Here is a 25,391-nt window from a genome sequence, read left to right on the forward strand (position 1 = left end):
CCTAAAAGCTCCTTTCAAAAACGCAATCCAGAAGGGTTTTTTTCTGCCTCTAAATGCTGAGCTTAAAATATGCCTCTTAGGCTGCATTCAACACTATAGCGTACTGAATCGCAGAGTTTTGTCCCGCGAATTGCGGCGGCAAATAGCGGCGTTTTGTACCGTGATTCGCGGCGACAAAACGCCGCGATTGTGAATGCAGCCTGTGACCCCCTCTATGGAGATGGTTCACATCTCCTAGCCGAACGGCGAAAGACGCCTGAAAAAAATGTCCGGGACCTTTTTTCAAGCGGCAGGCGTCCGGCGTGGAGATGTGAACCATCTCCATAGAGGGCAATGCTAAAGCATCCCTCTGGCGTGTCGGGGCGGCAGCGGCGTTCACACTACAGGCGTATATACGCCTAGGTGTGAACGGGGCCTAAACGTCCTAATGTGCAAGGACATATAGGATAACATTGAACTGCTTCTACAGGCAGGAGAAATGCAACAACTGTAGAAGCAGCGCTTTTTTAAGCCTAGTGTGCTTGGACCCTTGAGCTGATTTCCGGTGGTTTTTAGGGTGCAAAAAACGTAAAATTGCCCCTGAAGATTTTTTTCCTACACCAAATAAAATACACCTATATAAGGCCCAAAAGGGGACTTATACAATTTTGAGAATGGATAAATTATTCACCATCTGTGATAAACATTACATAACAAACTGTGGAGTGATGTCATTGTCAAAGGAAAGAACCATGGTTAGCGGTATGGAATGCAGGCAATCTACACTCCTGGAAGTATAAAATGCTAAAGGCTTCTCTGAAGGCTGCAGTGGTGGAAGGTGGATGAGTCCAGACTCGCTGCCCTCTAGAGTACTCATTCTCATGGGAAATAACATTAAAGCCTTGTCTGCCTACCTATGAGGACCAGGACTGCTCCTGGGACTTTTAAAGTCCAAGTACAGTCCAAACTTTAATTCTAGTTTTAGACAAAGGAACAGAAAGCAATGGAGCAGCCATTAGATATTTACCAATATCTGACTGAAGAGATCTTATGATGTCATTAACACACCCAGAAAGTTCCAAACAATTGGATTTATCCTTGCCAAATCGCAAAAAAAGTGGGCTGTTTTGAGAACATTTTCTTTAGGGCAACAGTCACTGTTGCCATGATGAAATGATTCTTAAGGCCCCTAAATGTTGAAACTTCTTTTGCTATGTGGAAACAATAAGGCTCCGTTCACACCTGAGCAGAGCGACTTTCATGAGTTTTTAGAATTTTTGGAAGTGTATTACAAAGAATTTTAGAAGCATTTTAGAAGCATATTACAAGCGTTTTACAGCATCAGGCATTTTTGTATAGCCAATATAAAGCACTAGTTGAAGGAGATTAGGGGTGGAGAGCTGCTATTTGAATAAAGAATGCACGAAAAACAGTTGGTTCCAGGCCGGTGACAACCACTTATTTCCTATCGTGCTGTCAAAAAACAGGAAGTGAGGCGAAATCTCCCCTTTGAGTTCACCAACAATTATTAAACCAACAGATGGATTAACACTTCCCAAGTCTATGCAAAACTAACAAAACAAACCAGCTGAATTTGGGCTTTAACTTAAAAACAACTTCAATGTGATATTCTGTTAACACTATAAAGATTCATATTCACTTTTTGGTGAAGTCAAGCAGGGTTCGATCTACTGCTATACCTTTATAGCTGGGCCCTGGCAAAGACATCTCCAAGCACCAAACAGGCCTAGCCTGACCTCTCATCCACGTGTTTATTAGTCCATGCTGAAGTGCACTCTTCATATATTGCTATTGAGAGTCCATTAGGAGTTGGTTTATACAGAATTTGCTTCCTGCACCCACCAGTGGATCCTTCCAGTGACTACAGCAGCTCACCTAAAAAGTCCAGCTTTGTAACCCTTTCATGTGTCTCTGAGAACTGTAAATATATGGTGGGAGATAAAAGGCTGCCCCTCCAAAAAATGTAATCAGTATTTGAATTTAGCTGGTCATAGAAATATGTTTGCGCTAAACATTTGGATACCTTTAAAGAATCTCCTGTCACCTAACATGCATATAGACTGGTCAGTGCCCTTGTGGGCAGTGACGGATATGGTCAGACTGTTTACTTAAGCAGCAGAGCACAAGGATAATCTGCCAACAATCTTGGACTCCACAAACTTTATTTACATTCATATGAACCCCCTTTGCTGCATAACTGCTATACAACTGTGCCAAAATAACACCATATACATTGGCATATGATCTCTAGCCAGCTTTTTTTGGATATTGTATCAGCATCTGACAAAGGCTCTGCAATAGGGCAGAAAGTGCAGTCAGTGGCGGATAGCAAGAACACTTTTTGGGGGCCCCATTCGTCTTATCGCCCAAGCACAAAAACGTATTTACTATGTATTGGGTGGGGGGTCTCAGAGGGGCCTTGTGCAGGTGCACAATCTGCACAAGTGGTAAGTTTTTTCTTGTCTTTTACTGAAATGCCAAAATGTGAGTTACTGGACTTTGAGCACTGAAGTCACTCGATGCACTGTCCAACTGAACAGACAGAACATTAAAAATACTATACAGTCCTTACAATTTTTGGTTTAGATTAGATCCCTAAAATATGAAATAAAATAAAAAATATATATAAAAATGCATCTATTCCCCCTAACCATCACATACAAAATTCAAGTGCAATTTAAAATATTAATTATACTACACACTTCACTCTCTTGCCATAATACTTGTTTGCAGGTAGTTTCTTAAACCAACTGAAATAAAAAAATAAAAATAAACCTCAAAAACAACATTGTGCGCCGGCTTATTGGAACTTGGAATATAGGGCACTAGCAAGCCACAGAGAGATCAAGAGGCATCTGTACTCTGTCAACATTTCATCACGGATATGAAGCTTCTGTGACAGTGGTAGGTGGTTTCATGATCCTTGCTATGTAGGGGGCTGGGGAAGTCCTTATTTAATACAATGAATAACTGCTTTAAACAAAACTCCAGATAAACCATTGGTCATCCATTATGCTACACGGACGGCTATCAATTTACATCTGCCCCATGCTTCAGGATCAAGCACTACTCTTAAAAAAATCAGTACCAAAAAAGTGTGGAGCCTATAACAGCAAGGAAAGCCTCTCTGTGATCCCACCCATCATTGAACACAATTGAATTTGAGCCAATGTCTGACACGCCCATATCCTGTCATGTTGATTATCTGCAAATCTAAAAGACTGAGTGAGAAATGAGAAACTTTAGCACAGATACTTAATTACAAAAAAGTGGAGATAACCTAATACTGTATATGTATTCCGGAAGCATCTGTTATGGGAGTCCTCCTTTAAAGTTGATCTTCACCCTCTACATAAAATTGACCTCTCTTCACCTTTCCTCCCCTGCTCTACATACATATAACTTTTTTACTTTTTTGTGTGTATTTTATGTGGCCCCACTCTCCCATACACGTCACTTGCCTAGGTGAATGACGTACACAGTGCTTGCTGTGCCTCCTGGGATATGCATGTCACAGCTTCCAGGAGGTCTTAGTCTTTCATCCATTAAGGAGGAGGGGAGCAGGCCTAGCGGGGCGTCATTGGGAGACATGGAAAAGCCGATGAGCCTCTCAATGATCTCACCAATAAAATGTCGGGATCCGCTAAGTGGGTTGGTATTTGAATGGTACAAAAAACACCACCTGTAAGCAGGGGTTTAAAAAAAAAGTGTGTGCGTGTGTGTGTGTGTAGGGGGGGGGGGGGGGGAAGGTGAAGAAAGGAACATGTTCAGGAAACGTAGCCACTGATAATTGCATTGATAAACATTTTCAGTAATTCCATCTACTTAAAGATATTTCTATAAGACAAACTGCCAATTTGCCAGGTCAAACATAGAGGCCATTTAAATTTCTATGATATCCATTTTTATGACCTCCAAAGACCTTGAAGAAAATGTCATATTCCCTACAGTTTTCTTGTCTTGTCTGCTCTTCCTTGAAACTGAATTTTAGAAAACACGTTGCTTAACAGTTTATACCTCGGAGGTTTGGTCGTCTACGGAATGGCTTGAATACTTTTGTACATGGCAGCATGCATATTTAATAGATGTAAAGATACTGCAGCTTTGAAAGTCTTCAATCCAGAATATGGAAGAACAGAAGCTTTTGTTTTTCTGGAAAATTCCAAAGCCAAAAGAAAAAAAAAATTAAGCGGCGTCCATAAAATAATTTTTCTTAAAAAGCCCTTTTTTCCTCCAAAAGAATGGAAGAATGAAGACAAAGTCTTTCACATGTAACAGTTTCTATGACAGGGAGGGACAAAGTGTTTGGGTTGACCAGGGAGAAAAAAAACAATGCAAAAAAAACAAAATAAAATAAAAAAATCAACTAATTAAAATAAAGCTATTTATAAGGCCGTAAAAATCTGGACACTTTTGACCGAAGTAGTTTAATAAAAGATCGCGGGAACATCTCTTTTGTTTCAGGTGGTGTGTACTTAAAGTAATTTTGGGGATGTGCTAAGACGTCAAATAGAGCCTTGATCAGCTTCTTGTCCTGCAGGAAAGTCAGAAAATAAAGTTTATTTCAAATTTTCGATAACAGAACATCGCTGACACTGGCTATCAAAATCAACGTAGGATAATCTAAATTCCCTAAAGAAAATGCATAGATATTTCAATATTTTGCTACATGAACTGATATACATAACGACTCCAATATATATATTACACATACACACACACAGTGCTCAGCATAAATGAGAACACCCCTTTGGAAAAGTAAGATTTTAATCAATATCTCAATGATTTGTTTAGCTTACTACATGAAAGTAAGGTTAATATTATAACTTAGATTTCAAAACCTTATGTTTTACCCAATTTATTGATGCAAAAATGAATACACCCACAACAAAAACTACTACATCTTGTATTTTGTATGACCTCCATCATTTGTGAGGACAGGGCCGAGTCTTTTAGGTATGCAATGAACAAGTTGGCGACATAATGCAACATCTATCTTTTTCCATTCCTCAAGAACGACCTCTTTTAGAGGCTGGATGCTGGATAGAGAGTGATACTCAACCTGTCTCTTCAGAATTCCCTCATAGGTGTTCGATTGGGTTCGGATCAGGAGAAATAAAGTACTATGCCACTGAATCACTTTCACCCTGTTCTTCCTCAGATATGAAACAGTGGCCATAGATGTTCCTTTATGATCATTGTCATGTTGTAAAAGTGCACAACGACCAAGGGCACAGAGGGATGGTAGCATCTTCTCTTTCAATATACAGCAGTACATCTGTGAATTCATGATACCATCAATGAAATGCAGCTTTCCGACACCAGCAGCACTTATGAAGCCCCACAGAAGGACACTGCCACCACCATGTTTTACTATAGGCACTATGCATTTTTCTTTGTACTCGTCTTTGCAACGCCATACAGTTTTGAAGCCATCAGTTCCAAAAACATTTATCTTGGTCTCAACATTCCAGAGTACAGAGTCCCAGTAGTCGTCTTCTTTTTCAGCATCGGCCCTGGCAAATTCTAGGTGGGCTTTTCTGTGCATGGGCTTTAGGAGAGGCTTCCTTCGTGGACAATACCCATGCATGCCAGTCCTCTGCAGTGTATGCCGTATTGTGTGACAGGAAACAATCAACACACTTTGGCTTTCTACTTCTTTAGCTAACTGCAGTAAACTTGCATGGTGATTTTCTTCAACCCTTATCAGAAGACACTCCTGACGAGATGTTAACTACCATGGACGGTCTTTTGACGTCTCTGTGAGATGGTTGCAGTTACATCTATGTAAAATGTTTGTATCACTTTTGCTACAGTATTCTGACTGATAAATAAAGCTTTGCTGATCTTCTTGTAGTCTTCACCTAATGACTTTTTTTCTCAGGCCTTGTAACATTTCTCTTCCATGTAATGTCCTTTTATAATCAACTGTCTGCTGGACACCTGTTTAACTACTTTTGGACCGCCCACCGCACATATACTGGCAGGGCGGCCCAGCTGTGTGAAACAACTTACCTGCACGTTGTTTGCTTCTTCCAGGTCTGGAGCGCGTGCGTCACCGGCAACCCACTCCCGCTGTGATTGGATACAGCGGGAGCCAATCAGCGGATCCGGCGGACACGATTTCGGCGATTGTTCATAGAGAGGCAGAACGGCGGTCTGCCTATGTAAACAAGGCAGATCACCGTTCAGTGAGGAAAAGGGAGATCTTGTGTTCCTGCTAAGCAGGAACACGGATCTCTCACTTCCTCCAGTCAAACCATCCCCCCACACAGTTAGCAAGCACCCCCTAGGCACACATTTAACCCTTTGATCGCTCCTGGTGTTAACCCCTTCCCTGTCAGTGTCATTTATACAGTGCATTTCTTTAGCACTGATCACTGTATTGCTGTCACTGGTCCCCAAAAAGTGTCACTTAGTGTCAGATTTGCCAGCCGCAATGTTGCAGTCCCGCTAAAAATCGCTGATCACCTCCATTACAAGTAAAAAATATTAAAAAAAAAAAGAAATCCATAAATCTATCCCATTTTTTTTGTTTTACCAAAAACATGTAGCAGAATACATATTGGCCTAAATTGATGAAGAAATAAGATTTTTTTTTTTAAAAATGGATGTTTTATGGCAAAATGTAAAAAATATTGTTAATTGTCTGTCTTTTTTTGTTTATAGTGAAAAAAAAACAAAAAAAAACATGCAGAGGTAAAAAAAAATACCACCAAAAGAAAGCTCATTGTGGGAAAAAAAAGACATACATTTTGTTTGGGTGCAGCATCATACAACCACACAATTGTCAGTTAAAGCAAAGCAGTGCACCATTCAAAAAAATGCTCTGGTCAGGAAGGGGGTGAAACCTTCCGGGGCTGAAGTGGTTAACATTTAGCTTTACTCCTAAGATTTTAATTGGGGTGTATTTATTTTTGAAACATGGTCTTGAAAGAATTTGTTAGGAAAAATACTTTTTTCGTGTGCGTAAATTAACAAATCTTGGTTGCAATCAATAGCCCGCATTTGTGGGAGTGTTTTGTAGTATAGTGTCCCATAGAAAATGTTGATTTTCTGACAAATTTGTTTGTGTGTGCTCATTTATGCTGAGCAGTGTGTGTGTGTGTATAATATATATATATATATATATATATATATATACACACACACAGAGCTTTTTCTCTCAGAAAATAGGTGCAGGAACTCAACCACGACCCGTTCAGATTTCACAAACAGTAGAAGGGTCTTAAAGGTGCATTAAATACCAGGATTGCATTACATACAGAGTGCAGAGTTCAGGGGGGTTACACACAGAGTGCAGAGCTGTCACTTGTAAACACAGAAACCAGACTTATGTGTTTACAAGTGATTGTGGTGAGTGGGCACCAAAGGGTCTGAGCCAAAGGTGGTGGAACTGAGTTTCCCCAAGTTCCCCCTGAAAAAAAGCCCTATATATATATATATATATATATATATATATATATATATATATATATATATACACACATACACACACACATACACACATACACACACATGCACACATACACACTTCTTTGATCTGAATTGCAGGACTTTCTTTAAAATGTAACCGTACCTTTAAAATTTCTTGATGGTTATCTGAAGCATATAATCTGCCATCACGCACAATATCTTCTATTAACTGCTGGTAATCCTCTGTCAAAGTTAAGAAGATTAGAAAAATACATTAGTGGGTTTGTGGAATGGGACAATAGAGACATCAGCCATTTCTTGAAATTAGGAAGTTCACTTTCTCATATCATTGCATACCATACAGTAGACCTGTGACCCGGGCTTTTAGTGTGGGGCCAATATTTTAAGGAGTCTCTTTGTCTCTTACAGATAAGAGCACATGGATAAGTTTTAAATATGAGTCTTCTCAGCTGACTTCTGAATTTTGGTACATTGTAAAACATAAAACTGGCTTCAGACTTTTTGATGTTTTTTCAAAGAACATCCCATTTACTGCTTATTCAATTAAAGTGGATGTAAACCCCAAAATAATTTTTTTGGATGTCACAATGTAGAGTATAAGATTTCCTATCACCTGTGCCCAGTCTTGCGAAAAAAATAGTTAATCAAGCTCTGAGCAATCCTCTTTTATTGTTCAGTGAACATGAACAGACTTCCAAATAAAACCCTGTCTAAATACAAAGTTCATTCCTCTCTCCTTGCTTTGAGTGACAGGTTATTTACATATCTGGCTTGGACATGTTTATCATATGTTATGTTTATCATAATATGAGGTGATCCACGGGTCATTGTATATTACCAGGATGTGTTATGTGGGGGAGGGGTGGATTTCTCACTTTTTATACTGTGGATCGATCACCTCATATTATGATAAACATAACATAACATATGATAAACATGTCCGAGCTGAATATGTAAATAACCTGTCACTCAAAGCAAGGAGAGAGGAATGGACTTTGTATTTAGACAGGGTTTTATCTGGAAGTCTTAATTTTCACTGAACAATAAAAGAGGATTGCTCAGAGCTGGATTAACTATGTGTGGCAAGACTGAGCACAGATGATAGGAAATCTTATACTCTACATTGTAACATCTACTTTAAGCTTTGACAAAAAAACAAAACAAAAAAAACAACAACCTGGAAGTTGATTGGTTTCTATGCAGAACGGCAGAAGATTTTGCACTCTCCAGCTTTAATAAAACAACCCCACAATGATAACTTTTGACATGACACATGAGATATAAAAAAAACATACCATCATATGTGACATATGGCACTTGGAAACCTTTCCCACTGTTTCCTTCATTGGACTTAAACTGAATCCAAAGTTTTCTAGATCGTGAGGTGAATGCAATAGGCCTTTCATACGTTTGACACGTCTCGTATGTCGTTATGGAGGTCGGAGAGGCTGAAAATAGAAAATTTAAAAGGCTTAAGAAAAGTCCAAGATATCTTTTTATGTTTAAATTAAAAGGGACAAACATAATACAAAGTCCCCCACCTTCATCAGATGAAGAGCCACAACTCTAGATATAAACTGAATGTACTGAAATAAACATTAGCCAACCTTATGAAGCAAGTATTGAGAAAGAAGACATCTTTAAGCTTGACCTTCTGCTAATGGAATTGGCTGAAAACTAATAGATTGGGCTTTAAAGGCACACGGTACAGATAATATGAAAAAACTAGAAAATCTATTGGTATAGAAATATCATAAAAACAGTTATAAACATAAAATCACAAGGGAAATTAAATGGATAACTGGTTCCTCACAGGTTGTCACAATGGTTATATAATTCCGACATAAAAGAGCTTAATTATAAAGCATAATCATGAACTTGGCTGTATAATGTGTAACCCGAGTGGCGATCCAGAGGATTAGGAGGACTTGCTCTACATGTTGCGCGCTTTTGAATAGCGCTTCCTCAGGAGTATAGATATTTCAGTGAAAGATGGGCCACGTTGGGGATAAGCAACGGTCGGTCATATATTAGCCCAACAGTGGCTGTTATTCAAAAGAACACTAATCCAGCCAGTTGGGGGGATAGTATCGTTAAAACGAAGGCAAAGTTGCGTAAGATGGTAGGGCAGTCAGTTGCTGGTAAGCAACAAAACAAGAACCTGTTCCAGGGGTATATTCACACGATAGGCTGTATGCTGGGTAGAGAGGGCCGGACAACAGTGGGCAGATGGGTAAATCTGACTCACCGGTAGCCAGCCTGGAGATCCTCAGTCCATACAGATGGAGAAGGTTGCAGGCAATGGCATTAAAAGATCCTTGAAGCCCAGAGTTTATCTAAACGCCCGTGTGATGTCCCCCTGGTTTGTGGATGACGCCAGTACCAAGCATACAGCCTATCGTGTGAATATACCCCTGGAACAGGTTCTTGTTTTGTTGCTTACCAGCAACTGACTGCCCTACCATCTTACGCAACTTTGCCTTCGTTTTAACGATACTATCCCCCCAACTCGCTGGATTAGTGTTCTTTTGAATCACAGCCACTGTTGGGCTAATATATGACCGACCGTTGCTTATGCCCAACGCGGCCCAATATTTCACTGAAATATCTATGCTCCTGAGGAAGCGCTATTCAAAAGCGCGCAACATGTAGAGCAAGTCCTCCTAATCCTCTGGATCGCCACTCGGGTTACACATTATACAGCCAAGTTCATGATTATGCTTTATAATTAAGCTATTTTATGTCGGAATTATATAACCATTGTGACAACCTGTGTGGAATCGGTTATTCATTTAATTTCCCTTGTGATTTTATGGTTATAACTGTTTTTATGATATTTCTATACCAATAAATTTTCAAATTTATTCATATTATCTGTACCGTGTGCCTTTAAAGCCCAATCTATGAGTTTTCAGCCAATTCCATTCATATCGGGGCGGTGGCACACCCAATATCGGTGCATCCGTAGTATCACCCTGCGACTGATGCACGTTAAATTTAGGCCTCTCTCTTCTCATAGACCTTCTGCTAATGAGTATCTCAGCATCAAAAGAGATATCTGTGATCTATACAGTATGTGGCTCCCTAGACCCCCTCCTTCCCATACCCGCCAACCCAGGGAGCACTTTATGTGTTATACTTACTTTTTCAAAAGTCTTTGGACTTCTCATGTCATGCACTGAAGCAGAGTTGAGCAACATGAGCTGCAGGAAAGATAAGTATACAGCCTCTTCCCTACAGGTATTTGCTTTTCTGAAAGGGTTTTATTATGTGGCAGGGTATTTAAATAAAAATATGGGGTTGCCACTGCTTACCTTTCAAATATGCTGGTTCTTTGGCCGTCATGCCGACTATGAGGCTTTAATGATTTCTGACTCGGAACCAAGTATGCAGTTCCAAAGTTTCATATACATGTGCATGTTCCAGGTCCATAAAAAGCATAGGAGCCACAAATAAGCCAGGAAACTAGCATGTTTAGAAGGAAGTCAGTAGTGGCTAAATGTCTTTCTTTTTAGAAGATGACACTGAGAGAAATACGTTGTTTGCCATTACACAGAGTCATCCTTCTGAAAATGCTAGTTGCCTTCAATCTGAATCAATGGTTTCAATACATTGATAACTTGTCCTGCCTTTGCTCTGACATCATTTTCTGCATTGTTTTGGTTCAGTGACTTGAAAATGTATGTGTATAGCACCACCTACAGGCTGTTAAAGGGTGATACATCACATTACCACTACTGAAAGGCATGAAGATCTCCAGTAACCATATTGGCCCGTATTCACAAAGCACTTACGCCGACGTATCTCCAGATATGCCACGTAAGTGTAAGTATGCGCCGTCGTATCTATGCGCCGTGCCCATAAACTGAGATACGCCTGAAAATAGGCTTCATCCGACCGATGTAACTTTCCTACGCGGTCGTATCGTGGGCGCATATTTACGCTGGGCGCATTTGCCGTTCCCATTGATTTTCTATGCACATATGCAAATGAGGGAGATACGCCGATTCACGAATGTAGTTGCAACCGGCGCATAATATACGCGGTTTGCGTAAGTCGTACGTCCGGCGTAAAGTTATTCCCCATATAGGAGGCGCAACTCAGGCAAAGGTATGGACCAGGGAACACAAGCCGTCGTATCTTTTGTCGTTTACGTTGTACGTGAATATGACTAGGCGTAGGTTACGTTCACGTCGTAGGCAGTGATTCGACGTATCTTAGGCAGTTGTTTCGACGTGATTCTGAGCATGTGCACTGGGATGCGGCCACAGGACGGCGCATGCGCCGTTCATTTTAAGTACTTCTATGACGCTTGGCCCATCATTTGCATGGGGTCACGGCTCATTAGCATGGCTCACGCCCACTTCCACCTACGCTGGCTTACGCCGAGGAAACCCAGCGTATCTTTAACAGCGAGTGGGAGCAAGTGCTTTGTGAATCCAGTGCTTGCCTCTCTGCGCCGATGTATGTGAATCCGGGCCATTATGTCTACAGTTTATTAACATTATTTAATCTGCTGATGTTTTGCCTCCTACGTACAGCGCAAGTTCTGGCATAGTTGGGAACATCCATGGATAGAGTAAGGGAGGGTTATAGCCCCGGTCAGTTTATTTTTTACCATTCCTGTCCCATTGCAGAGATTTCCCTTCACTTCCTGCCCCATAGCCAAACAGAAAGTGAGAGGAAATCTATGCAAATGAAGGGACTCCTTTGCCCCCCCAAGGGGCTCTCAGAACTCGAAATTTTCAGGGCGGGTCTTAAACAGCAAGGAGTGTGTCCTTGACAGAAAGGGGTGGGTCAGTAAATTAGGGGGTGCACGAGTTTAGTCAGGCCTAGGGCAGCACAAAACCTAAATACACTACTGGGTGTAAATATTACTAATCTTTCACTTACCACTTTTTCTCATCACCAGTACATCTCCACACTCATCTTCGATTGGGAGAAAAATCTCTGGTACTACGATCAGTATTCTTCTTTTTGGAGGAGGGTTGATGTTCCAGATACATTCCACATGAGCTGGATAATCACCAGGATAGTTAGGAGACTCAATGTAACCTGTATAATCTCCCAATTCTCCTCCACAGTGTTGGTCTGTGAATAACAACAGACTTATCAGTTATGGAAGAAACACATTTTTAAAGACGATGACTTTCTCCTCAAATATCAGATGCAGTTCTGGTCTCCAGTTTGATCTGCTTCAGCCCTGATGCAGTGGGCTGGCTCTTGGGAGCAGTTATGCAAATATCAAAATGCCTTGAAGGATAGTTGTTAGTTTTGGGGGGAGTGGATGTTCCTAGGAAGGTTGCATTTTATTGCACCTCACCCTGCAAGAGGAGCCAGTACAACTGTTCAAGACTGAAGGTTTGCTTTGGGATTTAATACAGCTTTAAATAAAATTGAATCTATTAAAGTCTAAGCAATTCCATATTTACTAGGCTGCAAGATAAAACACCATTTGTTTTTAAACAATGGTAAATTGCTGTATATTCCAGTTATGGGGAGCTCCTATGAGCTCTTTGCACTTTTACTAAGCTTCAGGGATGGACTGGCCATCGGGACTACCGGGAGATTCCCGGTGGGCCAATGGCTCAGTGGGCTGGTCGTAGGTCCGCGGCGATTTACCCGTCAATCGCTGACAGCTGGCGCTTGACGGGTAGCCACTTAGCCAGCATGCAGAGTAGCGCAGGCAGGAAGCGTGCCCCTCCTCTCTTCTCGTCCATCCCCATTTGCTTGCGACATCATCTGTGATGGACGAGAAGAGAAAAGGGGCCGCCGGGGGGGCGGGGAGCACCCGCAGCGAAAAATATGATGAGACACTGAACTTATTACACACGCTTCCTGCCTGCGCTACTGTGCATGCTGGCTGGTAAACAATGTGCCCTGATGTGCGCCCCGTACCCGAGTGATGATGTGCCCTGATGTACTATGTGCCCTATGTCCTGATATGCTATGTGCCCTGATGTGCTCTGTGCCCCGTGTCCTGATGTGCTCCGTGCCCCAGTGTTGCCAGCCTACCAGACTAAAATTCACGGACACAAAACTCCAAATTTACTGGCACAGCCATGTTTTTACTGGCATTTTCTAAAAGTTACAAAATTACATTTTTCAGTGCAAATTTCAGTACTTGAGCTACAAACAAGTACAATACACAGTTAGCAATGTGGTTTAAGATGGAGATTAAGGAAAAAAAAAAAAAATATATATATATATATATATATATATATATATATATATATCTTATGTTATTTTTGATATAGTAAGGGTGGGTTATTATAACACAACAGATTTTTTCACGCATGTCCAACTGGAGAGATTTCCCCTTAATTTCTGTTCCATAGTCACCCCAGAAAGTGAGCAGAAATCCCAGGTAGCCACCAGGATCACAAAAGTTTATGTCCCCAATTCTAAAGACCTCCTTTCTCCTTATATCCCTCTACCTTTTCTATCCTCCATCACTTTCATTCCTCTATTATTCTGTCTCTTCCTCTTTCTTTCCATAACTTCATCCCTCCATTTTTCTGTCTCGCTCACATCCCTCCATGCTTTGCCCTATCCCATCATCCATCACTCTGTCACCCAATCTATACCTCCATCCTTTAGGGGTATTTCACACAGTAATGTCCGTTTTCAAAGTCTCCACTTGCTCAGCAAGGATCCTTCTGTTGATCTCCGCTGAGCTGGCGGATGACAGGTCCATCTCTGTTCACTGAGCGGGGACGGACCTCTCAGATCTCCGCTCTTCTCTATGGGGAGATCGGATAAAAACGGACAGCCTTTCCGTTTTCACGTTTTCATCTGATCCTATCTGCCAGACGGATGGGAAATAGGGTCACTATCCATCTGGATTTGGCGGATCGGAAGGTAATCGAATGTCAGTGGACATGTCACCACTGACATCCGTTGCTCCATAGAGATGCATGGAGTGTCCGATCAAGTCTGCCTGAAAAATTGACAGACGGACCTGATCGGTCCACATGTGTAAAGGGACCCTAACTCACTCCTCACTGTTCTCTCTGTCCATCCACCTCCCCCCATCACTCCGCTACGCTGTCTTTCCATTTTAAACAAATACAAATACTCAAGTGCGCTTCCACACCAAATTTTCTCACTACTTACAAAAAAAGAATATGAATAATAAACACCTTAAGCCAATCAAGCATGATAAATAAGGTTGAGCAAACCCGAACTGTAAAGTTCGGGTTCATACCGAACTTTTGGATTTTTGGTACCCGGACCCGAACAATTTACTGTAAGTTCGGGTTCCAGTTCGGCAATGTAATGGCGCGCTGCAGGGCAGCCAATCAACATTCGTTTAACTTGTGTGACCTAGAAGCCATCACAGCCATGCCTACTAATGGCATGGCTGTGATTGGCCAGTGCAGCATGTGACCCAGCCTCTATATAAGCTAGAGGCACATAGCACAGCACGTCACTCTGCTTTAGATAGTGTAGGGAAAGGCTGGCGCTGCTGCTGCTCTGAGGGAGAGAATTAGATAGGAGTCAGACTCAGTCCTGCTTCAGAAATCAAATTACTCAGCGATCTACATAGCACAGCAAGTCACTCTGCTTTAGATACTTTAGGGAAAGGTTCCTGGTGTTGGTTTTAGGGAGAGAAATAGATTGGAGTCAGTCCTGCTTCAGAAATCAAATTACACCAGCACTGCATATGTTACTGTGAGATACACCCTTTAGATACTTTTCTTCTATTGTGCTTTTCAAAAAACATCCATTTAGGGCAACAAATTTTTTTTGCCTCCATCAAAAACTGCCCCATCAAATTACCCCCATAAAAACTGCCCCATCAAAATTGCCCCAGTAAAAACTGCTCCATCAAATTGCCCCCACAAAAACCGCACTATCAAAATTGACCCAGGGCAACCCCCCCCGCTTCTTTTTTACGGCCCCCCGGTCTCAATTTGAGGCGGCAGCACCCCCCTGATTCTCTGCTCCAGAGGGCCCATGCCTGAAGCTGTGTAAGGGGCCCCATAATTCATGATGGCGACCCTGCCCCTCATAGTCCTCTATTATAAATTATTAGTAATGGTGTGTCTGTCCCCTCCCCCGGTCTCTGCATGTAATCAGAGATGAGATTCTAGAGCCCCTCCCCCCACCACCCTGCACTGTGTATAAGAAGCTTTGGTAACCATGGCAACAAAAGCCCTGCCATTGGTTCCTGGGATTAATGTTGTTAAAGCGGGGGTTCACCCTATTAAAAATTTTTTTTTTTTTTTTTTTTATTCTAGCATTACATTCGGCATCGTAGCGCGAGCTACAGTATGCCGGTCTTACATTTTTTATCCCCGTACTCACTGTGCTATTCCACATTGAAGATTCCGGGGAATGGGCGTTCCTATGGTGAGAGAAGGTGATTGACGGCCGGCCCTGGCACGTCACGCTTCTCCGGAAATAGCCGAAATAGGCTTGGCTCTTCACGGCGCCTGCTCATAGCCTGTGCGCAGGCGCCGTGAAGAGCCGAGACCTACTCCGGCTGTCTTCGGGGAGCGTGACGTGCCAGAGCCGGCCGTCAATCATCCTCCCTCTCCATAGGCACGCCCATTCCCCGCGGGAGTCGGAATCTTCAATGATCAATAGCACAGTGAGTACGGGGATAAAAAATGTAAGACCGGCATACTGTAGCTCGCGCTACGATGCCGAATGTAATGCTATAATGATGTTAAGGAGGGTGAACCACCGCTTTAAAATGAAAGGTTTGATCAAAAAAACACATTAGTATGTTGAAAAGGAGGGGAAAAAAACAGGTTTAAGGGTTTGTGTTAAGGTACCTGAAATCTTCCCCAATACAAGAGGCAGAGTTCTTTTCCTAGCTACTACTTTTACAGCAGATAATCTTCTTCAATGTCACATGTGCAATCTGGCATGAAACCAGGATTGCAAAACAGGACAGCATGTGGTGAAATATGGAAAAATGGGTAGCTGTGCTAACATACCCTATGAGTCTCCCACCAGGGTTTGGCCAAATGAGCCCAGGACACGTTCACATAAGGTGGAACAAAACACGACAATGGTTTAAGTTTGTATAAAGTGCAGAAGTATTAGAACCTCTGTCAAGTTTTTATAGCTGCTTGTGTCCCCTCAACGGAGATTTCCCTTTACTTTCTATCCCAGAAGGGAGTATAAATTTACCCAAAGTTGAAGAGAAATTCCACCTTTGGCACTTGTCACTAACAAGTTTCCTGGTCAGAAGATACCTCCTCTACATCTGTGCCATAGACAACCATACAGTTTGGGATCGTAATCACTTTTGTGGCCACCGGAACAAAGGTTGGAGAAATCTTCCCTATCAGAACATAGGCAGAGGTCCCTCCCCTCACATCAGAGGCCCCTCCCTTCACATCAGAGGTCCCCTCTTAACATCAGAGGCCCCTCCCTTCACATCAGAGGTTCCCTTATTAGAGAGGTTCTCCATCACATGACCCCCACATCAGTGGTCCTCCCCTTACATCAGAAGCTCCACTTCACATTAGCACTCCTCCTGCCACATCAAAGCTCCTCCCACCACACCAGAGGTCTCGCCATTGCATCAAAGGTTCACCCATCACATCAGAGGTCTCCATAACATCACAGTCAACCTTATACATCCTATTCACATCAGAGGTTCCTCTATCCCATCAATCAGAGGTCCTTCCATCACATCAGAGGTCCCCCCATCCCATCAGAGGTCCTCCTATTACATCAGTCACCCTTTACATGGGCTGGCTATATATAGGATTCCTCCAATCATATAGGAGTCCTCCTATCACAGAGCTCCCCAATCAAAGAGCCCCCATCCCACAGCCTCCCCCCATCAGAGCACCCCATTCACACAGTCCCCTCTTCACATCAGAGCCCTCCCTTTTGCCTCCAGTAGCGTTTCGGGGGGAGAAAGGAGGAGGTCATCCCCTTAATGTGTATATCACCTGCCCTAAATCAGAATCATGTGTTGTCATGTGCAGGCTCGCCATTACCATAGAAACAAATGATGCCATGCAGGGATGGACTGGCCATTGGGACTATCAGGAGATTCCCAGTGGGTCGATGGCTCAGTGGGCCAGTCGTAGGTCCGCGGCAATCTACCGTCAATCACTGACAGCTGGCGCTTGACGGGTAGATCGAGATTTAGCCACTTAGCCAGCATGCAGAGTAGCGCAGGCAGGAAGCGTGTCTAATGAGTTTAGTGTCTCATCATATGTCTTGCTGTGGCTGCTCCCCGCCCCCCAGTGGCCCCTCCTCTCTTCTCGTCAATCCCCATTTGCTTGTGACATCATCTGGAATGGACGAGAAGAGAGGAGGGGCCGCCGAGTGGAAAGGATACACACGCTTCCTGCCTGCGCTACTCTGCATGCTGTCTGGTAAACAATGTGCCCTGATGTGCGCCCCAGGCCTGTGTGCTGATGTGCCCTATGTCCTGATATGCCATGTGCCCTGATGTGCTATGTGCCCCTTGTCCTGATGTGCCCTGTGCCCTGATGTGCCCTGTACTATGTGGCCTGATGTGCTCCGTGCCCTGATGTGCTCCGTGCCCTGATGTGCACTGTACCGGGCCATGAGTAAGCACTGATTGTAGTGCGAAACGTCAGCTGTATGCCCCTGTCTTTGCTGTGATGTGTGGTGTTTAAAAACTTTTATCAATAAAAGGCAACCAAGAAGGTTTTTCCAGAGTGCGGCTGTCCAAACATTTCTTTCTACTATTGCTTCGTGCATTGTCAGCCCCTGGGTTTCTCTGAGAGGATACTGATTCATCCACATACCCTATTGGAGCGGTGACTATCTTCTCTGTACCCTGATGTGTTGTGCCCTGGGCCGCTCTGGATGAAGTCCAGGGCCACATTTTTGTCCCAGTCCAGCCCTGCTAAGCTTTCTTTATAAGATGTTGTACAATGTAAGGAATCTGCTGATTTGCTACAAGGGATCATGTTCACCACTCTGCTACACATCATATGAAAGCATTGTAACAAATTCACACCTACTTTTGCAATGTGTTACATTGGTTGAACCATCGAAGTCCGTGCTTGTATTTCCTGGGCAGGTGACACAGAAATTCTGTCCAAACTCAGGCTGGTAGGTTCCATTAGGACATCTGATACATCTGTGCGTGGTAGAATTGTAGAAGTGTCCGGGGGAGCAGTGTACTGCCACAAAAAGATTGAAGAATAATGGCATTTTACAGAATTGTTTTAGCTACATTCCTGTTAAGGGCTTGTTCACAATATATGAGTTGATTTGTTTTTTTCTAGATATAAAAATAAAGCACATAGAAACAACACCGCAAGGCACTGCTAGGACACAGAATTTTTTTTTCTACATACTGTACCTCATTTACTTCACAACACAGTGGTGATATGTAGTGTAGCACAGATGGCTACAATGCGTATCACTGCTTGTGCAGCAATGCGCTTGAATGAAGTGTCATTTTGTGACAATTCAATTAAGTTAAAAAAAAAAAGTAAAAATGAAAACAGCATGATGCACTGAAACAATTCCTTGCACCGCCCCTCGTTGCTGGCATATGACAAACACTAGTTCTCACACAAAAGCGATATATGCTGGTGAAAACAAAGCCTTTACAACATGAACCTGTGAAGTCCTGTATAGTCACAATATGAAGTTTAGAGTACTCTCTCTATCCCCATTTGACAGAGCTAGGCCAATCACCAAGGCTGTCACATGGGAAAAGGGGAGTACCATTCTCTTCCATACCTGGATGCACTGCCTAATGGATCAGCAGGAGAATGCAAAACACATATGTGTGGTTGGGAAGGGGCAAAGTTAAAAGAACCTGCTGCTTTGCCCTGCATGATATATTTTTTCATCCATTTTTTTTTATAATTGACATTTTTTTTTTATAAAAATTTTATATTTTTCAATACAAAAATAAAAAAGATAACTTTCACTAACCAACTGAGGGAGTATACAAACAGTCAAAGCAATATACGATCATCCAAGGTATAACCCAAGTGATGATTACATAACACTGTAGTCAAATAGGTTTGAGTACCACAACCTAGAGCATGGTATCAGTATATTGACATAGCCAGTGAATCCATGAAAAACAAAAATAAAAAGAGCAAAAAACTAAGAGAGAGGTATAAAGAGTAGCTCGACAAATAGGGCTCCTCACTCCTGGGCAAGAATGTTCCAATTTTCACACAGGGAAGAAGTTTGAGGTAATTATGGGGGATCTATCCTGAGGTGCCAGGGCTCCCATATCACATTGTGGCAGTCTACCTTATCAGCTAATCGGGCCGTCATGGATTACAAAAACCTCTACATCCTTAATCTTAGCATAGAGATCAGATAATGTCGGCGAAGGCCGTCTTTTTCACTGAAGGGCTATCAAACATCTAGCCGCTGTTAGGAAATGAGAAGTCCCAGTAAATATCATTTTGGATGGAAAGGGAATATCCACCTCGAACAAACGATGGAGGAGATCCCGGACCGAGCACCAGTATGGCTGTAGAGACGGACATTACCAATAGATATGAAGTAGTGTGCCCTGATCTCCAAGACACCTCCAGCAGCTATCTGAGGTTGATGGATATACATGTAGATGGGATGGTGTCATGTACCAAAAAAATAGTACTTTGTAAAAAAAATCCTTGTATAGTGTGCAAATAAAGATTTTAGCTGCATGGGGCCATATGATTTGTCACTGTTCAGGGGAGAGTTCCTCTTCGAGCGTTTTCTCCCATCTAAGCATGTAATGTTTCCCTTGACAATTCATGTGCTTCATCCTTTTTGTCGGCAGACCTGAACGCCTGCTCTATGGAGCGTCGCATGTCAGCGGAGACATGTCCGCTGACATCCGACCCGAACCGCTAATATCAGACGATACGTCGCCATCCGTCCATGGTGGATCGGATCGGGTGAGATCTGTCCGTTTTCATCAGATCTCTGCATAGTAGACAGTGGCGCTGGACAAGCACCTCCCCGCTCAGTGAGCAGAGAGGCACTTGTCATCCGCCGGCTCAGCGGAGATCTGCGGAGAGATCTCCCGCTGAAAGAGGATCCGCCCCCGTGTGAAAGGGGCCTTACTGACTGGTGTCCAAGGCCTTCTGCAGCTGTGCTGCAACACCACCTGGCAATGGCAGTAACATTACTCTCTGCAGGTTTTGCATAACAAAAAAAAGTTTAAGAGCCACTGCATTATGCCTGTCTAGTGTGATTTTAGAGAGCTTAATAATGTTGTTTTAGATCTGGTATTCCTTTTACTAATAAGCTACAATCCTTGTTTACAAAAAACATTTAACAGGACACCGGATTTTCAGAGTTGCCTGCTTTTTAGGCCCAGTTTTTTTTTTTTTTTTTTAACTGAAGGTCTTGACCCTGGTAAAGGGTAAGCCACTGCTCTGACCTATTCACTTGTCTGCATAAATGTATTTTTACATCCAAGAAGCAAAGGCAGTGCATGGAAAATATAAAAATGAACAAAAGCTTTACCTAATGGCTCAAAGGGAGAAAACAAAATATTTGTATAGACTTTTTTGTATACATTTACTTGAAAAACTTTTTTGGACATTTTTTCAGTCCTAAGCATTAAGAATAGAGTCACAAAGCACACAACTAATATAGATTCCATATAATGATGTATGTTTCTGGAGCGTTTAAAGAGTAACTCCACTATTGCCAAGAAAAATAATTAACAATCCCCTCTGGGTGGGGATTGCATCTGCTCTAAAGAAAAAAGTGGTTTGTTGTGAATGGGAGTAACTTCTTCATTATTAAACAGCTGATGCACTATCAGTGTTCTAAGGAGAAAAATGCAGGGTCTGCATCCCTATGGAGGTGATTAACCCCCTGGGAATATCTCACCAAAAATGTTTTTTTTTGTTGCAGAGGATGCCAAAAATCGGATACAATCACATAAGCAGCAAATTACATTTTCAATGGTTTACAGAACGCCTCCAGGTTGCCATATTGCATTAAAATTTTACAGAAACTTACAGCGCGGCAGATGAAAAAGGAACAGTCATTTTAAATAACATTCAATTACAATATGACTTGTGTAGCAATTGTACACGCTATATATATTTTTTTATTTACTTTTTACTTCTCACGAAAGTGGAGTTATCCTTTAAAGGTATGTTTTCTGCACAAACAAGGACAGGTGTGATGTAAATTGCTGGCAATTTTCTCACCTTTTGTCTCACAGTCTTGGAACGTAAGAGCACTTTCATATTTGGTCACCAGTCCGCCTCCACATGGAAAACAGATTGTGCGTCCAGCGTCTTGCTGATATGTGCCCAGCGGACAAGCCTTGCAAGGTTTAAAACCATCCACGGAGTAATGTCCAGGAGCACACTGTCCTACAGAACAAGAAAACTGCAGTCATATCAATTATCTCAGGACAAAAAAAACTTTACTCGAAGGACCACTTGGTCTTTTTTCTGTCATCGCTTTTCTATGTTTCTAAAATGTATTCACAATTATATGGTATATATAGCCACAGACATGATTATTAACCACTGTACAGTGGGGGGGAAAGTATTCGATCCCCTGCAGACTTTGCAAGTTTGCCCACTTACAAAGGAATGAAGGCCTCTAATTTTTATCATAGGTGTATGTTAAATTATAGAAATAGAATATCAACCAAAAATCCAGAAAAAAAAAACACGATACAAATGTTATAAATTGAGTTGCAGTTCAGTGAGTAAAATAAATATTTTATTCTCTACCAACCAACAATAATTCTGGCTCCCACAGACTGGCTAAAGTATCTCATGTGGTACACAGATTAAAAATGGTAAAGCTGCGCTGCAAAATGAAGAATCAACATAAACAATCAATTATGCTGTGTATGGTGCACACAGATCACCGGTGCAATTTAGTTAAAAAATGCAAGTGAAAAAAGTGCAAAGTCCATATAACGGGATGTATCACAGAGAAATTCAAAGGTCACAGAAAGTTCTCCGAATGAGTGACAAAGATGTCCAGATAATATCCTGTGAATCTGTATAGCAGATGAGAGTATCCTCCACCACTTAAGTTCTAGCTGCTTACCAGAGCGAAAGGTTAATCAAGCATGTAAACACATAAGCCAGTTCCAGGAATCCAGGATATGCTGTCACTCTATCTCTATTTCACATATCTTCTACATCAGACCAATCTTTCTCCATAGATGTGACCCAAAAGAAAAAACGCTGACATAGCGTGATAAAGTTTCAAGAGTTTTAATAATAAAAAGTGTTGCACTCACATGTAGGCAGATAAAAAAGTGCGTGTATCAAATTAGCCGGCCGGCTCTGCTGTCCGCTCGTCCTTCCGGGTAGACAGCGTGGTACGAATCGTGGTGACGTCAGCACGCCGGTCCTTCCTACGCCGTTTCGTCACAACAATTACTTCTTCCAGGGGCACGAGCGGCGTGCTGACTCGCCACTCTTTATAAGCAATACACAACAACCGGGACCGCCCAGCTCTGAGCTTTGGAGATCGCGGGCGTGAGCCGCCATTTTTGAGTTGGGATCCCTGCCAGTAATAAAACTGTAGGTAATGAGGAATAAACTATAAAATGGGGGAATTAAAACGTATAACACTGATAGATAACAAGCAGTTCATACGGCTTGAACAATTGAATGTCCAAAAAGGAGGTAATTTTAATAAGTAAAATTACCTCCTTTTTGGACATTCAATTGTTCAAGCCGTGCTGCGGTCAGATGAGACCAAAATGGAGCGCTTTGGCATTAACTCTGCCGTGTTTGGAGGAAGAAAAATACTGACTGACTTTGACCCAAAGAACACCATACCTACAGTCAAGCACAAAGGTGGAAACATTATGCTTTTGGCGTGGTTTCTCTGCTAAAGGTACAGGCCAACTTTGCCGCATTGAGGGGCCAATTAACGGGGTCATGTATTGTAAAATCTTGGATGAGAACCTTCTTCCCTGAGGTTGTGGATGAATCTTCCAGCATGATAACGAACCAAAACATGCTGCCAAGCCAACAAAGGAGTGGCTCAAAAAGAAGCACATTAGGGTCAAGGAGTGGCCTAGCCAGTCTCCAGACCTTAATCCTATAGAAAATGTATGGAGGGAGCTGAAAGTTACCAAGCATCAGCCAAAAAAACAAAGCGGAAGTAAACCCAGCCATTAAACCGTTTTTTTTAAACGGTTACATTTCCGGCACGTGGCGGGAATGTAACTGTCGCATTGGTTGTGCGCTCAACCAAACTGTCAAACTATACAATGGCTGGTCTCATAACTGATCACATGTGCAGCATCATGGCAGTTGTAGATTAAACAGAGGCTAATATGGCAGCTTCCTTGGCTGAAAACAATGGGAGGGTTTACTTCCACTTTAAGGATTTGGAGAAGATCTGTAAAGAAGAGGGAACAAAAATCCCTGAGATTTGTGCAAACCTGGTTACCAACTACAAGAAACCTTTTTCCTCTGTGCTTGCCAACAAGGGTTTCTCCACCAAGTACCGAGTAATGTTTTGCTTGGGGATCAAATGCTTATTTTACTTAATGAACTGCAACTCAATTTATAACATTTCTACTATGTGTTTTTTCAGTATTTTTGGTTGATATTCTGTCCCTATCATTTAAAATGCATCTATGATAAAAACTAGGGACCCTTCATTTCTTTGTAAGTGGGCAAACGTACAAAATCTGCAGAGGATCGAATAATACATTTTCCCCACTGTAAACATTCAAAAGTCATCGCCATGAACATTCAAAACAACTTCACCTAATAATTACGGGTACTATACTGAGGCATTATCTAAAGCAGGGAAACAATAATTGCTAGAGTTTAAATTTGTATGTTAGGGCAAAAAAACACAGTATATGCAGTATATCTCTCACATGTTAAGCCAGTCCAATGTAATTCCCAAAGTAATATTCATCAATATGTGCTACTTTTCTGCCTCCCCACTCTACTGCTCTACCAGAGCAGAAATTATGTGACCTCCCCCTTTGACAGTGCTTAGGCCTGAGCATCCAATCGCTTCAACATTTTCACATTAAGAATGGCAGGGACATCATTCCCCTGGGTTAGCTCTGACAACTTCCAACGCTAAAGCTTACCCAGGGTCGACTCTTGCAGTGAGAGTTGACAAGGGAGCTCAGATCTCAATGAGTATACCTTGCTGGTAGGTGGGCCATTAGACAATACTGTCACTCTTCCTTAAACAGGCAAGTAACAGGGTTATTTTTAACAGTAAAAACTTCCATCGCTTACCTCCACATTCTGAGACATTTCTTGCCCCAACAATGCCCAAGCCATCATTACTTGGGCAAGGCTCACATGATAGCTGCCCCTCCATATCCTGGTATGTTCCCGGCAGACATGGCACACATTGATTGCTCTCACCACTGTAGTATGTACCAACTCCACAGGTCACTGAAATGAGATGCAGAGACAGTTAGATCCCATAGATGGTAAACTCCAAGGGTTATGGCTTTGCCAATTTTTGCTGTAAAGTTTTCTACACCAATTGTTCTTCAATTAAGACCACCCACCATAACACATTCACCCAGTTAAAATGTAGAAGATCCCCATTTTGCGGCAAAAACAGCTCTGACCATTCGGGGCATGAACTCCACTAGACCTGTGAAGGAACGCTATAGTAACTGGCACCAAGCTGTCAGTAGCAGATACTGGAAGTAGCGAGGTGGGGTCTCCATGGATTGGACTTGTTTTTCCAGCACATCCCACAGATACCCGATAGGATTGAGATCTGGAGGATTTGGAAGCCAAATCAACACTCAAAGACACCTTCTTCCTTTTCTCCGTGGTCCAGTTCTGATGCTCACATGCCAATTCTAGGCACTTTAGTCTGTGGACACGGATCAGCATGGGCACCCTAACTGGTCTGCAGCTACGTATGCCACGAACTATGATACACTGAGTTTTGAAACCTTTATATTGAAACCAGCAATAATTTTTTTCAGAAGTTTGATTTACAGTAGCCCTTCTATTGGATCAGATTACATGGACTTCACTCCTCACATGCATCAA

General features: G+C 42.2%; 1 protein-coding gene across 2 annotated transcripts in view; it reads right to left on the reverse strand.

Moving 5' to 3' along the window:
* Positions 1–421: 421 nt before the first annotated feature.
* SCUBE1 (signal peptide, CUB domain and EGF like domain containing 1) overlaps positions 422–25,391 on the reverse strand; it is a 345,627-nt gene continuing 320,657 nt past the window's right edge. For both annotated transcript variants that reach the window (XM_040345826.1, XM_040345825.1), the window contains 7 exons: positions 24,612–24,773; positions 21,573–21,740; positions 18,405–18,566; positions 12,331–12,528; positions 8,733–8,885; positions 7,580–7,659; positions 422–4,534 (listed from right to left, as the gene is read on the reverse strand). In XM_040345826.1, coding sequence (XP_040201760.1) covers positions 4,382–4,534; positions 7,580–7,659; positions 8,733–8,885; positions 12,331–12,528; positions 18,405–18,566; positions 21,573–21,740; positions 24,612–24,773 — 1,076 coding nt within the window. In that variant the 3' untranslated portion in view covers positions 422–4,381. The remainder of the gene's footprint in view (positions 4,535–7,579; positions 7,660–8,732; positions 8,886–12,330; positions 12,529–18,404; positions 18,567–21,572; positions 21,741–24,611; positions 24,774–25,391) is intronic.

This window comes from Rana temporaria, chromosome 3 (genome assembly GCF_905171775.1).
Source record: "Rana temporaria chromosome 3, aRanTem1.1, whole genome shotgun sequence".
Classification (NCBI taxonomy): Eukaryota; Metazoa; Chordata; class Amphibia; order Anura; family Ranidae; genus Rana; species Rana temporaria.